Source organism: Tursiops truncatus, chromosome 3 (genome assembly GCF_011762595.2).
Source record: "Tursiops truncatus isolate mTurTru1 chromosome 3, mTurTru1.mat.Y, whole genome shotgun sequence".
Lineage (NCBI taxonomy): Eukaryota > Metazoa > Chordata > Mammalia > Artiodactyla > Delphinidae > Tursiops > Tursiops truncatus.
In genome coordinates this window covers 164314543-164331342 of record NC_047036.1, presented here as the reverse complement: position 1 = coordinate 164331342, position 16800 = coordinate 164314543, and the positions used below count along the sequence as shown (strand labels likewise).

Sequence of the window (16800 nt, the reverse complement as noted above, 5' to 3'; positions counted from 1 at the left end):
GCCGTGTGCGCCGCGGCTAAGGCAGGGCGCTCTGGAGAGAGCTGAGTTCCGGCGCCCCCTCCCCGCCGGGAGCGGGGCTCTGCGTGGGCGGGAAGGGCCCCCTCCTCGGGTGGCTGCCCCCCACTGGCCCGGACGGAGGAGGAGGGGGGCGGCGCTGACAGCCGCGGCGGGCGTGGGGCGGGGAGAGGCGGGACGGGGCGGGGGAGCCGGGGCTGCCTCAGAGCGGGACGCCGAGCGCGGAGAGCGCTGCCCCGCATCAAGCAGAGCGACAGGCGCTGACAGGAAGCCTCCGCGCCCGGCCCGGGGGCGATCGGCCCGTAGCGCCCCCGGGTCTCTCCCCGGGGCGCCATGGCCCCACCGAGGCCAGGAGCACTTGCGGGGCCCCGGGCGCGTCAGCTCGCGCGCAGCTGAACGGGGTGCAGCTTGGAGAGGCCGGGGCCCCCTGGTGTGCAGGTGGGGGCCGGGGCCATGGAGCCCCCGGCCGTCCCCTCAGAGAGGAGCCTATCTCTGTCTCTGCCAGGGCCCCGGGATGGCCAGGCCACCCTGAAGCCGCCCCCCCAGCACCTGTGGCGGCAGCCGCGGACCCCCATCCGTATCCAGCAGCGCGGCTACTCGGACAGCGCGGAGCGCGCCGAGCCCGAGCGGCCGGCACACCGGCCCATAGAGCGCGCCGACGCCGTGGACACCGGCGACCGGCCCGGCTTGCGCACGTCCCGCATGTCCTGGCCCTCGTCCTTTCACGGCACCGGCACCGGCAGCGGCAGCGCGGGCGGAGGCAGTTGCAGGCGGTAAGACTCCGCGGCGGACGCGCGCGGAGCGGATAGGCGCGCAGAGAGGACGCAACTCGCCCCGCTGACCGCGGAGGGGCGCTGTGATGCGGGTGGGATCAGTGTGACTGACGGGGCTGGGGGGAGGAGTTCTACTGCGGGGGCGTCTGGGACCTGACCCCCGGTGGTGCACTGTACCCGAGACTTCGTACTGAAGATGGAAGATGATCCTGAGATCGATTTATGGGGGCGCCATGCTGCGTGTGCTATTAACGGGGTCTTGGTTGAGGGTTGCAGCTTTAGGGGTCTGTAGCCTTCGTCGGTGACAGTGCAGGACAGTGACTAGGCTGGGTGCCACTTGACGGGGCTAGATTCGCTGTGTTTGGGGATGGCCTAGGGGTCAGTCTGTAGGGGGTGCCTGCTAGAACCACAATGCTTCCTGCAGGCTGGGGTGCTCCCAGTGTCCTTCTAGAGTGGGGGGACTGTATTGGGAGCGGGATTCATGGACTTGCCCTGCAGCTGGGGTCAGTAATCTAAAGGGGGACTCTTGGGGGAGCCCTGTGTTGGGGGCCTGTGTGCTATGTCAGAGCCCCCGCTCAGGGCAGGAGTGTTAGGGTTCAGTAGCTGCCCAGAGGGAGGGAACAGTGTTCAGGGGGTGCACAGTCCCACCACAGGGTGAGGGAGACCCTGGCTCCCTAGGTAACAGTGTTAGTGATGAAGTGGGAGTTGGGTACCCTCTCATTGACCTGAGTTTGCTCCAGCTGTGGGGGATGGCCAGCTGTGGCTACCTTGGCTGCATGCCCTGCCTGGCGTTCTGGGGTCCTATGACCGTGACAGCATAACTGTGTGTGTGTCCAGGATAGTATAGTTAGTGACATGTTGACTGTGTGCTCCCAGGACAGTGATGGTGCCAGTGTGACTTGTGTGCTTCAGGGACATGGTGATTGTGACTGTACGACTGTGCTCCCAGGACTGTGACTAAGCGACTGTGTGCTTCTGGGACAGAGATTGTGACAGTGACATCGAGTGGTCCTGGGACACGGTGATTTTGCTGGGTGACTGAGTGCGCCCCCGGGGTGCTGTGACTGTGATGGGATGACTGTGTGCTACTGGAATACTATGATTGTGACAGCGTGGCTGTATGTGCTCCCAGGACATTGTGATTGTGTCCCTGACTGTAGGATGTGGTGCTTGTCACAGAGTGACTCTGTGTGCTCCTAGGACAGTGATTGTGACAGTGACTCTGTGTGCTCCTAGGACAGTGATTGTGACAGTGACTCTGTGTGCTCCTAGGACAGTGATTGTGACAGCGTGTGTTTCTGGGATGCAGTGATGGTGGCATGTGATGTTATATTCCTGGGGACACTGTGATTGAGACACTGTGAGATGTTCTCTGCTGCTTGTGTGCCCCGTGTCTGAGAGCTGGTGCTCTCACTTTCAGGGCGTGCACCCAACTCCCTGACATGCTGTCCTCTAACCACCTAGTGTTCCGATGGGGTCTGACTTTGTGTCCTGGTGACATGTGTGACTGATGGCTTTGAGTGCTTCGCCTGACTCCCATGGGTGCCCCTCTACTTGGAACACCCCTGGGACCGTCAGATTCAGGCCTCTCCTGGAGTTCCTGAGGGAGGCCCTTCTAGGCTGGGACCCTCCTATTTTAGCTCTCTCTGGGGATCTCCAGCAGACACCACAGCCTCCAGGTCACCCACCCACCTCCATTCGGGGCACTCCAGCACCCCTGCCCACCCCCAGGAAGCAAATGTCACGGATCCAGCACTCACAGCCTGCTGTTTCCCACAGGGAACTGGAGAGAGGCTGAGGGAAAACAACAGGAAATGCCAAGATCAGGGGCAGCGTGCCAAACTGGCGCAGGTCACTGTCCTGAGAGACCCGAGGGGTGGCGGGGTCCAATAGGAACTGGACATTAGTCCCTTTTTAGGCCCCAGGGACTCCCCCTACCCTGGTCTCTGTGATGTTGACTCTCTGGGGACAGTGGCTGAGTGACATCATCATTATCTTAGTGAGATCCGTCTCATCATGTCTCACTCTTGGGCTCCATGCCAGGGACTTTTCCACACATCTTCATCCCTAGTGACCTGTGAGGTAAACTGAGGCCCAGAGGGGCAAAGCCCCTTCTCCTTTTTTTGGCTGCGCCACATGGCATGCAGGATCTTAGTTCCCCGTAACCAGGGATTGAACCGCGCTCCCTGCAGTGTAAGTGCGGAGTCTTAACCACCGGACTGCCAGTGAAGTCCCGCCTTCTCCTTCTTGCCCAAGTTCACACAACCAAGAAATGGCAGAGCTGAGATTCCAACATAGGTCCCATCTGATGCCTGTGTGTCCTGGCACAAGTGTCTTGCCCTCTCTGAGCCCCAGTTTTCCCATCGGTAAAGTGAGGCTGTTGTTGTCACTGCCCTGTGGGGATCATTTCGAGAGTTCTGTGAGATTGAGGATGTGTGTAAAGGACTTCACACAGCGAGTGCTTGGTAGTGACTCAGGGACTCGAATTTGGAAGAGGAGGTGGGCCCTCCGTAGACCCTGCTCCTGTAGGATGGGAAGGAAAAACAGGAACCTCAACCACATCCCCGCAGGGGCTCAGGTTTCTGTTTCACTGTGGGCCTGCATAGCCTCCAGTGGCTGTGGCCGGAGGGAGGGCACTGGTGCCAGCATCCTCCCCCCACTCCCAGGCAGAAGGAGGAAGGAGAAACTGAAAGGCCTCTCATGGGAACTCACTCCTTAGGAATGAGCATTCTGCCAGCCCAGTTCTCCAGAAAGGGTGCGCACACAGGGGGCTCCAGTGCTATCCACGTTAGAGTTCATGCAGCCACCAGAAAGGGGATCCAGAGAGCCCTCCAGACTTGAATCACAGGAACCTCCAAAGAGAGGGCACTGCCCCCCCCCACGTCTGAGATGGCATCTGAACCCCCCTCCAGACCTGGGGATGTAAGAGCCTGCGCTCCCGGCTCCCTGTGGGGCTGAGTCACGGCACCGCCACGATCTGTCAAAAGGCAGATGGAGCTGGAGGAAGAGAAGGACTCTGGTGGTGAGGTGGGGAGACTTGCCTGAACTGGGGGGCGAGGCCAACGTACCGACCCCTTTTGAACCCCCAGACTCTCCCCACCGAAGGAGGCTCTGCCTGGCCCCAGGAGGAGGTGGATACAGCCGGACTGGGGTCTCTCTCTGACCCGTGGTCTCCACTGGGGTCTTCGCCTCCCCCAGTCCCTGGCGCTCCCACATCCCTGCGTGTGTGTATCGGGAGTAGGTCTCTCCTCGCGCCCCTCCCTCCGCACGCCCCCTGCTGGGTGACAAGAAAGGCACAGGCTGAGTGTGCTCTCAGAGTCCGGACCTGCCTCCGGAACTCTCGTCCCCGAGCAAAGTCGCCGCCGCCGTCACTGCCGCGGCGCCCCGTATTATTACTTCATGTTTATTGAGCGTCGCGGACAGCGGGCGCCAGGCCGGCCGACCGCAGGCTGCGGGTGAGGTCCTCGCCCACCCGGGGTTGGTACCAGGCCGCTACCTCCATCCTCCACCTTCAGCCGAGCGTGGTGGAGACGGCCGCCTGACGGATGGAGAGGAACTTGGCGGAAAAGTTGAGGACGCGGAGTTCCCGTCTCGCCTCCGCGCGCACTTGCCCAAGCCAATGCCCATGCCAGGGCCTCCCAACACCAACCTGCGTTTTAAGTCCCGGCATCTTTGGCTTTCCATTCCTGCCGAGGAAACCGAGACACAAGTGATTTCCCTAAGGGCACACAGCGAGGAAGGAAGGGCAGAATTATTGTTAAAAACCAGGTCTCCTCGACTCCAGACCAGTGGGTGAGATTCAGATTGTAGCCCTGTCCGCTGACTCGCTGTGTGACCTGGGGCCAGCATCATGCCTCTCTGGGCCTCAGTTTCCTGATCAGTAAAGCCGGGCTGAATAAGATCTGCCCACCCCCCGGGCTGCGGTAAGGCTGAGATAGCCGACATTGGGGCTGGGCAGCGAGAAGCTGTTGTTTTGAGAACTGCACTTCCTCAAAATGCACTTCCTCAGCAGAGCGAAAGGGGGCGTCCCCCAAACCACAAACCCGGGTTCTGGCTGCCAGGGTGCCCCGTCTTTCAGCAGTAACAGATGGACTGCAAGCTCCTCCGAGTTGCAGGAAACTAGGGCTTTGGGCCTGGGAGAACTGCAGATCGGCAGGGTGAGGGCAGAGTTTTGGGGGGCATCTGAGCCCACTGTTTTCACTCCTGAGTAAGAGCCCAAATCCAGCCATTGCCCTTGACTTGCTGTGTGACCTTGGGAAAGGAATTCACCTGTCTGAGCCTCAGTTTCCTCATCTGCAACAGGGCCATTCATTCCAAAAACGTTGATTGAGTGGGACTTCCCTGGCAGTCCAGAGGTTAAGACAGTGGTTAAGACTCGGCGTTTCCACTGCAGGGGGCGTGGGTTCGATCCCTGGTCGGGGAACTAAGATCCTGCATGCCCTACATCGCGGCCAAAAAAAATCCAGAAATAAAAAACAAAACAAAAAACATTGATTGAACATCTTCGAGCTGTGGTGAAGACTGAAGTGGACCCAGTTCCCGCCATCCTGGAGTTCTCAGACTAGTGAGTGAGGAAGAAATAAGGAAAGGCATTCAATAATTCTAGGTGGTGACGCATGGGATGTGAAGAAAAGAGGGACCTTGAGGTCAGGGAATGCCTCTCTGAGGAGGTGACATTTGAGGAGAGACCTAAATGAAGTGAGAGAAGATGCTATGTGGGTGTCTGAAGGATGAGGTTGACAAGCAGAGGGAATAGCAGGTGCAGAGGTTCTGAGGTGGGAACCTGTCTCATATGTTGGAGGAAAAGCAGGGAGGCAAGTGTGACTGGGACAGAGTGAGCAAGGGGTGTTGGAAGGAAATGGGGCATGGAGGTGATGGGGCAGCTCATGTAGGGCCTTGTAGATCATGGTCAGGGCTGGCTTTAGACCTCAGTTTATATCTGACTTCAGGGGGCCGGAAGGAAACTGAACCGTGAAGGTCCTTTGGGCCAGAATTCCAGTCTCTGAAGTCAGACAACTCAACTCATAATCGAGAGAATTCCCTGGTGGTCCAGTGGTTAGGACTCGGCGCTCTCACTGCCGGGGTTCAATCCCTGGTTGGGGAATTAAGATCCTGCAAGCCACGTGTCACGGAAAAAAAAATAATAATAATAATCAACTCATAATCGAGCTGTGCTCCTTCCAGGCTGAGTGACCCTGACCAAGTCACTTCCCTCTCTGGACCTCAGCTTCCCCATCTCTGAAATGGGTCTAGTATGAACCCTATTCCCAAAGTCTGATGTGAGGAATCAACAAAACAATGCAGGGAACCCTGAGGGCAGGTAAATACAAATGCCCTTCCTTTCTGTTTGTACCTAGACTGAGGGGTACTGGTGGCCAGGGCATGGGTCTTAGTGGGTTTAGAGCAACAGTTCTCAATCAGGGAAAATTCTGCCCCAGGGAACATGTGGCAATGGCTGGAGACATTTTAGTCATCGTGACTGAGGGGGTGCTACTGGCATCTAGTGGGGAGGAGCCAGGGATTCTGCCACTGCTACTATCTCACAGGACTGCCCCCCAGGACAAAGGATCATCTGGTGCTAAATGTCAATGGTGCCAAGGTTGGGAAGCCCTGCATTCCCAACAAGGCGACATCACCTCCAACGGGGTGAAATTTGGTTCTTGGGATGGAGGTGTGAAAAAAAGCTTACTTTTATGTATAAAGCCCAGATAAACACCCAGTACATAAATGGATATACAGCATATCTATGGCATTAACATTTCGTGAAGGAGGCAACTTGGGGGTGGATGGGGAAGGGAGCGTCTAAAAAGGCACTCGGGGGGGATTATCGTGAAATAAAAGGAGACAACCACTGGTCTGGAGCCTGGCTCAGCCACTCATTGGCTCTGTGACCTTGAGCAGATTGTTTCTCTCCAAGACTCAGTTTTCCCATCTGTAAAATGGGACAATAATGTCACTTGATGGGCATTTTGTGAGAATTAAATGAGATCATAGCTAGAGGCGGTAAATGCACAGGAAGCATTCTGAAGGTTAGCTGCTATGTCATCTTTATCATCATCAACCATCATCTGTATCCTCTGTCTAGTGCATGGCTTGCACATTATAAGCTCTCCATAAATGTTTTGTCCAATAATAATAATCGTAACTAGATAGTTCTTTGGGGCATGAGTCCACCATCTTCTCGGTCTGCTGGCTTTCCGAATAAAGTCACTATTCCTTGCCCCAATAACTTAGCACCCAATTTATTGGCCTGTCGTGTGGCAAGCAGTACAAGCTTGGACTTGGTAACACATTTTGGTGCAGCCAGCCAGGAGCCTTGCTGCTGTGGTTGAGGAATTTTCAGGTAAGGCCCTAACAGCTGCTAGGACCACTTGTCCTGAGAATTAGTCCTAACATTCAGTGAAAAGTGTACAGACACTTTTCTGAGCCTTTTATGTGTCCATCCATGAGGTCTGTAGTGTTACTTTACCCATTTTACAGGTAGGAAAACTGAGGCTCAGTGAAATGAAGTGACTGGGTCAAGGTCAAATGAATAAGAAGCGCCGGAGGCCAGACTCAAGCCTAGGTCATCCAACTTTGGGCCCCTTGACATGGGAGCCAACAGGTAGAGAGGGAAAGATATTCACAGAGGCAATTTAGATTTAAAGTAGAGATGTGCCCCATTTTCTTATTTTAAACAAGTTTCTCCCCCTTCCCGAACCCCAGAGAGCTGTATACAGGAGGGATAGGCTCTGGAATTATAACTAGCTAGATGACTTTATTCAAGGATCTTCATCTCTCTGAGTCTCAGTTTCCCCATCTGTGAGAGGGGATAACATGCCCCCCACAAAGTCACAGTGGCTGGGCATGCAGAGTCACCACCACTGGACCCCACAGAAGTCAGTGCTGAGGGGAGGTTGGGTTCCTGGAGCCACCTCATGAGCTGTGGGGCCCCCAATTCTAAGAGGTGCCTCAGAGGTGCTAAGGAGTGGGAGGACTGGGGGGATTCTTAGGAGTGTCTAGGGGGCTGTGAGCACACTCCAGGCTTCTAGGGGTGTCTAAGACTTATAAGGCATGTCTCAGAGCCTGTGGGGGGGCATTCTGGGGGTGCCCCAAGGATTGTGAGTACATCTTGGATTCTGGGGGTAGCCTAGGGTGGTAGGCCTGTCTTAGGAGCTGTGGAGGAATCTAGTTGTGCCCCTGGGATCTGTGGGGGGCACCCCAGGATTTTGGTGGCATCCCCATGGTTATGGGAATGTCCCCTGAGTCCTAAGGCACCCCTGAGGTAATGTTGGGTTCTCTGCACTTCTGGGGGCATCTCAGGAATGCTGTGGAACTACTAGGGGAGGGGATCTGAGGGATTGTGGAAGCCTTCCTGAGGCCTCTAAGGGACCCTAGGATTTGGGGGGGCCCTCACGGAGATCTGTGGGAATGCTCTGTGGCTGTGGGGGGTTCTTGGGGTGTTTGGAGGGTCTCCGCATGACTCAGAGATGGTGGGACTGCCCCAGGGGATTTGGGGGACATCTGAGGAAACATAGTGGTTGTCCTGGGATCTGAAGGGGTTTCTCGTGGACTCTCAGAGCACCTCTGGCATTTGTGGGTGCATCCTGGGATTGTTGGGGTGCCCCTGGAGTCTGTGGGCATGTTTCAGTAACAATGAGGGGACATCTGGGGAGCTGTGAGAGTGTCCGGTGTCTATGGGAGCCTCTCAGAGCACCTTTGGGTTTTGTGGGGGAACCCATGGATTTGGGGGGTACCTCTGGGTTGTGTGAGAACAGCTCAGGGATAGTAGGGGCACTCCTTAGGATTGTGGAGATCTAAGTCTGAGGGACTCTGGGGATGACCCTGAGGTCTGTAGTATCTCTCAACATCGTGGAGGCTGTGTGTGTGTGAGAGCACCCCAGAGATCTGGGGGCATTCCAGGTGTTTGTAGAGATGCTTCCGGCGATTGTGAGGACGGCAGAGGGACTGCGGGGGGCCCCTGGCGTCTGTGGGGTGTCCCCACCGCGGCGCGTGGGGGCTCCTGGCCCGCCCCGCCCCAGGGGCGGCCCCAGCGCGTAGCCGGAAGGGCCGAGGCGGCCGGGAGGGGTGGGGCCCGTGGGCCCGCGGGTAGGGCGGCCGGCCTGTGTGGGCCGCGCGGGGCGGGCGGCGCTGTTCCCCAGCGCCCGCCGAGGCTGGGCCGCCCTGCGGCCCCCCCACCCGCGCCCCGCGCCGAAGTCATGGCGCGGCCGCGCGGCCTGGGCCGCATACCCGAACTGCAGCTGGAGGCCTTCCCGGCGGCGGCAGCGGCGGCCACCGAGGACGAGGCGTTCCTGCCCGAGCCCCCGGCCCCGCGCGCGCCCCGCCGCCCACGTTCGCCACCTTCCTCGCCTGTCTTCTTTGCCAGCCCGTCCCCAACTTTCCACAGGCGCCTTCGGCTTCTCCGCGGCTTTCAGGATTTCGGTCGCCAGGCGTGGGCCGGGTAAGTACGCGCTGGTGGCTGTGGGTTCGAGTCCCCCCTGGCCATCAGGCGCGCGCCAGGGTCTGGGGTTCGTAGCTGGCTCTGTCAGCCTCACTTTTTTTCTTCCGTCACAGGGCAGCGATAAAAATCAAGTCTGCTCGCCAGGGTTGCTGTGGAGACATCTGATAAGGCATGCAGTAGGCGCTCAATAAACGCTATGTTCCTCCCACTTCCTGTGCAGACCTGAAGCTGCGGTCAGGCTTTGGGGGAGTGAAGCCAACCTGCCATCCAGGGTGATGTGGGGACGTGTGTTCAGTTGTGTTATCCTTAGTCCACAGGCCTGTGAAATGGGGCCAGCGCTGCCCTCTGGGGGTTGCCTTGCCAGGAGGCACTGGAATATTACCGCGTGCACCGAGCAAGGAGGGCAAATGGAAGTTCCCTTCCTGGCCAGACCCGGGGTGGGCCGCGGCGGCGGGCAGCTTGGGGGTGAGGAGCCTGGAGGCCACATCCGGTCTGGCTTTCCAGTGTCCGTTTATCTTGGAAACGGAGGTTGGCGGCCCGGAGGTAGGCACGGGCTGGCTTCGGGGGCTTCTCCGGAACCCAGAGAGGTCCTCTGGTTGCCCTTCTCCTCGATACTCTCCGCGTGCACTTGTTTAGAACCTGAGTCCGGAGACACAGGCTGAGAGAGGGCGCTGCAGGGACAGTACGCGGGCCCGCGTCCGGATTTGGGGACGAGATCGGGGCGGGAAGAGATAAGGAGGAGGGGTCGAGGCCCCTGGGAGGCCCGCGTGGGGTCGGGAAGAGTGTGTGTGGGGGGAAATCAGTGCCTGTCTCCGGTTTCTCTCGGTGTCGCTGTCTTGACCTCTGCCTCTCCTGTCTCTGTTACGCCGCCCCCACGCCCCCAACTCCACCTCCCCCGCATCCATCATCCCTTCCCCGGGTTTTTGTCACCGGACCCCGCACTGCGCCCGCTGGCAAGTCGTTCCCCCACGCAGGACGCACGGCGTTCGGAGACCTCCAGGGGGCCCAGCTCGACGTCAGGGAAGGGGTGGAAAAGGCGGGGCCAGGGGAGGGCTCGGAACCCGGGAAACCGGAGCCCGGGGCACCCTCCGAGGCCCGGGGGAAGGGAGGCAGGCGGGAAGTATGCGCAGAGTTCCGCAGGGCCCCCGCAGGAGGAGGCAGGCGCGGAGCCCGCCCAGGCGCTGCGGACGGGGGTGGGGGGGGGTGCCCGAACGCCCGGGGCCGTCCCTGGGGGCGGGGGGGTCACCGGGAGGGCGGGTGTGGAGGCGGCGCCGGCGGCGGCTGCAGACACCTAGGGCCTGGAGAGCAGTGCGCGCCACACCACCGTGCAGCCGTCCCCATGCGCGCCCCGACGGTGCTTGGCACTCATGCGCTCCAGTGCAGCACCCCGGGCCCGACCCCGGCCCCCTGCCCTGGTACTGCCCCCCGCGGGCCCTGAGTCCCTGGTCCACTTCTCCTTCAGCGACGAGGACACCTGTTGGTACCCTCCAGGCAGATTTGTCAGGTGGGTGGCCCCCGGCCAGTCCCCTCCTTTGCCACCGGAGGGCTCTGGCTGCTGTGTGTGTGTGTGTGTGTGTGTGTGTGTGTGTGTGTGTAGGGTGGGGGAGCAGTCTGCCTTGCGGGGAGTCCCCACAGTGGTTTACAGGGTCTGTCTGGTCTGGAGCCTCACCCCCTTCCCGGGCCCTAAACTGTCTGGATGCCGCTGAGGGCTTCCTGCAGGTGGTGCCCCCCAGAATGGGTGCTGGGTCCTGCCCCCTTCCTGCTTACCCAAGGTGGGATCCCTTAACCCTCTTTGTGCCCCAAATCTGGGCTTCTGGCATTCACCGTAGCAGCAAATATGGGTGTCCTGCATCACCCAGGCTCCACTCCCGGGCTACTGGCCTCAAGCCACGTCCCTCCGGCCCTGCTCTGCTCAGTGCCTCCAGCCTTACCCTCCCTTCTTCCTTGTTGGGGCTGCCAGGATGAAAACCAAGCTGGGGTGGGGGTGGGGAGGAGGTTCCTGCTGGAACTCCTGGGGGGTATTTAGAATCAGCTGGACAGCGCTGAGGCAGAGAAGTGGTCTTTAGGTTCTCAGGGTGCTCCAGCCTTGTACCTGCTCCCCCTGCACCAACCGCTTCAGACACCCAGACATGCACGTGCTCTCCCACATGGATACACGCACTCCACATATGCAGCTACACAGGACACAAACACAGACACACCCACACACAGGGTAATCGAGATCACCTGGTGTGTACTGTGCTAGGCACGGGTCTTCTGGCTGACGGGGCCAAAAAGAGAACCCCACAGGTGACCCATGGCCATGGTGACAAACACCACAGAAACCCTGGTCTCACACAGCCTCGCATACACTGCGCTGACCCCAGGTACACACTGTCACTGCAACGCACACCCAGGCCCGATTCCCACCTGCACATGGCCACACACAGGAGCTTTCAACCTCATACCCACTGAGGAGTCAGGGCCCATGTGCAGCACACAGGTACCCTCTCCCAAGGTCATACAGACCACAGACACAGACATAGATACACAGATACACACAGGCACCACCAACACCCAGACCCCGCTCACACACACACACGTACAAATCCATACTATATGCACACAGGGGCTCCTGAGCGCGCACACACACCCCGACTCACACACACACAGACCCTCCTTGCACACCCAGCCCCACAAACTGCCGTGTCACCTGGCACCATGCGCCCTCCTGGCAGACACACACCAGCGCCCGCCCCCAACCTCCGTGTGACCTTCACAAAGCAAATGCCAGGCCTTTCCATGAAGCCTGCTTGGCACCTCCTACAAGGCAGTCAGGTGGAGTGGGGCAGGGAGCCCAGGGAGGTGCCAGGCCTGCCTGGGGGAGACGGACAGCCAGTGATTTACTGGGCAGCCTTGTAGCCCGGCTGCCCTGGTTCAAATCCTGGCTTTACCACTAGCCAAGTTACTCATCCTGTTTGTGTCTCAGTTTCTTTCTCTGGAAAATAGGGCATTAGTACACATCCAGGCATAGCAGAGTGCCTAGCATGTGACATTCAGTAGCAGCTGGCTACTTTCATTGTCATGATCTTTACCAACTGGGATGTGTCCCCTTTCCTGGCCACCCCCACTCCCCTGCTTGTTTCTTTCCCATCGGCCCCTGCAGCAGAACTCCCTGAAGCCTGGATCTGCCCCTAGGCTGCACAGTCCTGCAGAGGCCCAATCTGATGCTCTGGGAGCCCAGGTGGGCAGGCCTTGGGGCCCCAGAGGGGTGGAGGCAGGTAGCAGCTTCAACTGAGAATGCCATCAAGTGGTCAGCCTGTCCAAAGGGGAGCCTTGGGCAAGTCGTTTCCTTTGTGATGAAGTGTCTGGGTGTGTGGCTGTGATGTCAGGGCCTGTCTGCTGCCCTTGACTCCGATTTGTGGCTTCAGGTCCCACTGGGACAGTGCTGGAACAGCCTCCAGCCTGACTTTGGCCACGCTGAGCAGTGGCAGGTCAGGGAGGGGTGAGTTCCCACAGCTCTGGGGTTTGGTTCTGAGGGGTAGCTGAGACCCCCCCCCACACACACACACACACATACACAAACACACACACTCAGGCTGCAGTTCAACAGGCCCGATTCTCCTCTGCCCTTCCACAGCCCAGGGGACATTCGCTCCTGGAAGCACAAACAGCAGGGCCCCAGGAAGCCTCCTCTTCCCATCCCCGCCTCTGGGCTCCTGCTTAGGTGAGCTGAGTCCCCTGGGGCTGCAGGATCTGCCCGCAAGGCTAGTCGGGCGCCCTCTGGACTTGGGTCTCACCTTCCCCCAACGAACTGTGGCTTCAGGTCCTGGGGCGGGGTTGAGGTCTTCAGTATGGAACTATGTTCCTCTCCCCTCCACAGGGGCACTCAGCAGAGCCAAAACACCCAGGCTGGGCCTTGGGAGACAGGACATGGTTCGCAGGCAGCAAGGCCACCAACCCCTCGCTGCCTCTCTGCACCACCGCCTCCTCGTTGACCCAGGACGTTAACAGAACCCAACTCACAGAGTTAGTGGGAGACCTCATCGGGTTCACGTGTACAAAGCACTTTGATAGTGCTAGGCACACGGCAGATACTGAATAAATATCTTATTATTATTACTATAAGCTTAAAGGATCTAACCTGGCACCCAGTACACAGCAGGTGCTTAATAAATGGGCATTATCATCAAAGGCCCAAGCTCATGATCTAAGAGTATTTTCATTCCTGAACGTGGTTTTTTTTTTTTTTTTTTTTTTTGGCTGCATTTGGTCCTCATTGCTGCGTGCGGGCTTTCTCTCTAGTTGCGGCGAGCGGGGGCTACTCTTCGTTGCAGTGCAGGGGCTTCTCACTGTGGTGGCTTCTCTTGTTATGGAGCACAAGCTCTAGGCGCGCAGGCTCAGTAGTTGTGGCGCACGGGCTTAGTTGCTCCATGGCATGTGGTATCTTCGCGGACCGGGGCTCGAACCCGTGTTCCCTGCATTGGCAGGCGGATTCTTAACCGCTGCGCCACCAGGGAAGTCCCTGAGTGTTTTGTGTTTTTTTTTAATTTACTTAAAATATTAACATAAAGTAAAATTCACCTTGTTTTTGGCTGTGCTGTGCAGCTTGTGGGATCTTAGTTCTGCGACCAGGGATCGAACCAGGGCCCTGGCAGTGTAAGCGCAGAGTCCTAACCACTGGACTGCCAGGGAATTCCCAAAATTCAGCCTTTTTAGTATATATTGCATAAGGGTTTTTTTCTAATTGTGTCAAATATGCATAATAAAATTTACCATTTTAACTTGAGTGTACAATTCAGTCATTAAGTACAACCACATTGTTGTGCAACCATCACCACCATCCATTTCCAGGATTTTTTCATCTTCCTAAGCTGAAACTCTGTCCCCATTAAACACTCACTCCCCATTCCCACGCCCTCAGCCCCTGGCACCCACCATTCTACTTTCTGTTTCTATGAATTTGACTCCTCTAGGGACTCATGTAAGTGGAATTGTACAATATTTGTCCTTTTGTGTCTGGCGTATTTCACTTAGCGTAATGTTTTCAAGGTTCATTCATGTTGAAACATGCGTCAGAATTTCCTTTCTTTTTAAGGCTGAGTAATATTTCATCGTATATATACCACATTTTCATTATTCACCTATTAATGGGCATTTGAGTTGTTTCTGCCTTTTGGCTGTTGTAAATAATGCCGCTAGGAACATTGGTGTACAAGTATCTGTTGGAGTCCTGCCATTCAATTCCTTGGGGTGTACATACTGAGGAGTTAGCTTTGCTGGATCACGTGGTAATTCTGTACTTAAGTTTTTGAGGAGCTGCCAAACTCTTTTCTGCACTGGCTTCACCATTTTGTATTCCCACCAGCAGCGCACAAGTATTCTGATTCCTCCACGTGCTCCCCAACACTTGTTATTTTCCTTTTTTTTTTTTTTTTTTAATAATAGCTATCCTGATGGGTATGCAGTGGTATCTCATTGGGATTTCTTTTTTTTTTTTTTTTTTGCGGTACGCAGGCCTCTCACTGTTGTGGCCTCTCCCGTTGTGGAGCACAGGCTCCGGACGCGCAGGCTCAGTGGCCATGGCTCACAGGCCCAGTCGCTCCGCGGCATGTGGGATCTTCCCGGACCGGGGCACGAACCCGTGTCCCCTGCATTGGCAGGCGGACTCTCAATCACTGCGCCACGAGGGAAGCCCCGGGATTTCTTTTTATATAAGTTTATTTATATTTGGCTGCGTTGGGTCTTCGTTGCTGCACGCGGGCTTTCTCTAGTTGTGGTGATCGGGGGCTACTCTTCATTGCAGTGTGTGGGCTTCTCATTGTGGTGGCTTCTCTTATTGTGCAGCATGGGTTCTAGGGGCGTAGGCTTCAGTAGTTATGGCATGCGGGCTCACTAGTTGTGGCTCGCGGGCTCTAGAGCGCAGGCTCAGTAGTTGTGGCACACGGGCTTAGTTGCTCCGTGGCATGTGGGATCTTCCCGGACCAGGGATCGAACCCGTGTCCCCTGCACTGGCAGGCGGATTCTTAACCACTGCGCCATCAGGGAAGTCCCTCTCATTGGGGTTTTGATTTGCATTTCCCTAATGACCAGTGGTGTTGAGCATCTTCTCATGTTTATTGTCCATCTGTATATCTTCTGTGAAGAAATGTTTATTTAAGTGCTTTTCCCACTTTTTTTTTTTTTTTTTTTTTGCCACGCACGTGGCTTGTGGGATCTTAGTTCCGCAACGAGGGATCAAACCCAGGCCCTCAGCAGTGAGAGCACGGAGTTCTAACCACTGGACCACCAGGGAATTCCCTCCCACTTTTTAATTGGGTTGTTTGTTTTGTTGTTGTTGTTGAGTTTTAGGAGTTCTTTATATAGTCTAGAACATTAATCCCTTGTCAAATATGAGATTTGCAAAAACGTTCTCCCGGGACTTCCCTGGTGGTCCAGTGGTTAAGACTCCACGCTTCCACTGCAGGGTGCGCAGGTTCAATCCCTGGTCGGGGAACTAAGATCCTGCCTGCCCCGTGGTGCGGGCAAAAACAAGCAAACAAACAAACAAAAAAACTATTTAAAAAAAAATGTTCTCCTGGGGCTTCCCTGGTGGTGCAGTGGTTGAGAGTCCGCCTGCCGATGCAGGGGACACGGGTTCGTGCCCCAGTCCGGGAAGAGCCCACATGCCGTGGAGCGGCTGGGCCCGTGAGCCATGGCCGCTGAGCCTGCGTGTCCGGAGCCTGTGCTCCGCAACGGGAGAGGCCACAACAGTGAAAGGCCCGCATACCGCAAAAAAAAAGAAATGTTCTCCCATTCTGTGGATTACCTTTTCACTCCCTGAATAGTGTCTTTTTATTTTTTTTAATTTATTTTTATTTATCCTCTCTCTTTTTTTTTTTTTTTTTGGCTGCGTTGGGTCTTCATTGCTGCGCGCCAGCTTTCTCTAGTTGCGGTGAACAGGGGCTACTCTTCGTTGCGGCGCAAGGGCTTCTCATTGCGGTGGCTTCTCTTGTTGCGGAGCTCGGGCTCTAGGTGTGCGGGCTTCAGTAGTTGTGGCACGTGGGCTCAGTAGTTGTGGCGCACGGGCTTAGTTGCTCCAAGGCATGTGGGATCTTTCCGGACCAGGGCTCGAACCCGTGTCCCCTGTATTGGCAGGTGGATTCTTAACCACTGCATCACCCGGGAAGTCCTGAACATTGTTGCAATTTTGATAGAGATGGCATTGAATCTGTAGATTGCTTTGAGTAGTATGAACATCTTGACATTATTAAGTCTTCCAGTCCATGAATATGGTATGTCTTTCCATTTATTTGTGTTTTTAATTTCTTTCAGCAACATTTTGTAGTTTTCAGTATACAGAGGTTTTGCCTCCTTGGTTAAGTTTATTCCTAAGTATCTTAATCATTCTGATGCTATGGTAAGTGGAATTGTTTTCATAATATCCTTTTTAGTTTGTTCATTGTTAAGGGCATAGAAAAGCAACTGACTTTTGTGTGTTGATTTGATATCCTGCAACTTGGCTAAATTCATTTATTAGTTGTATGAGGTTTTTTTTGGTGTGTGTGTGGTATGTGGGCCTCTCACTGTTGTGGCCTCTCCCGTTGCAGAGCA

General features: G+C 56.4%; 1 protein-coding gene across 1 annotated transcript in view; it reads left to right on the top strand.

Annotated features, from left to right (window-relative positions):
* Nucleotides 1-287: 287 nt before the first annotated feature.
* The window catches only part of PDE4A (phosphodiesterase 4A), a 37364-nt gene continuing 20851 nt past the window's right edge, over nt 288-16800 (top strand). Inside the window, 1 exon segment of the mRNA XM_033854346.2 lies at nt 288-788. Coding sequence (XP_033710237.1) covers nt 469-788 — 320 coding nt within the window. The 5' untranslated portion in view covers nt 288-468.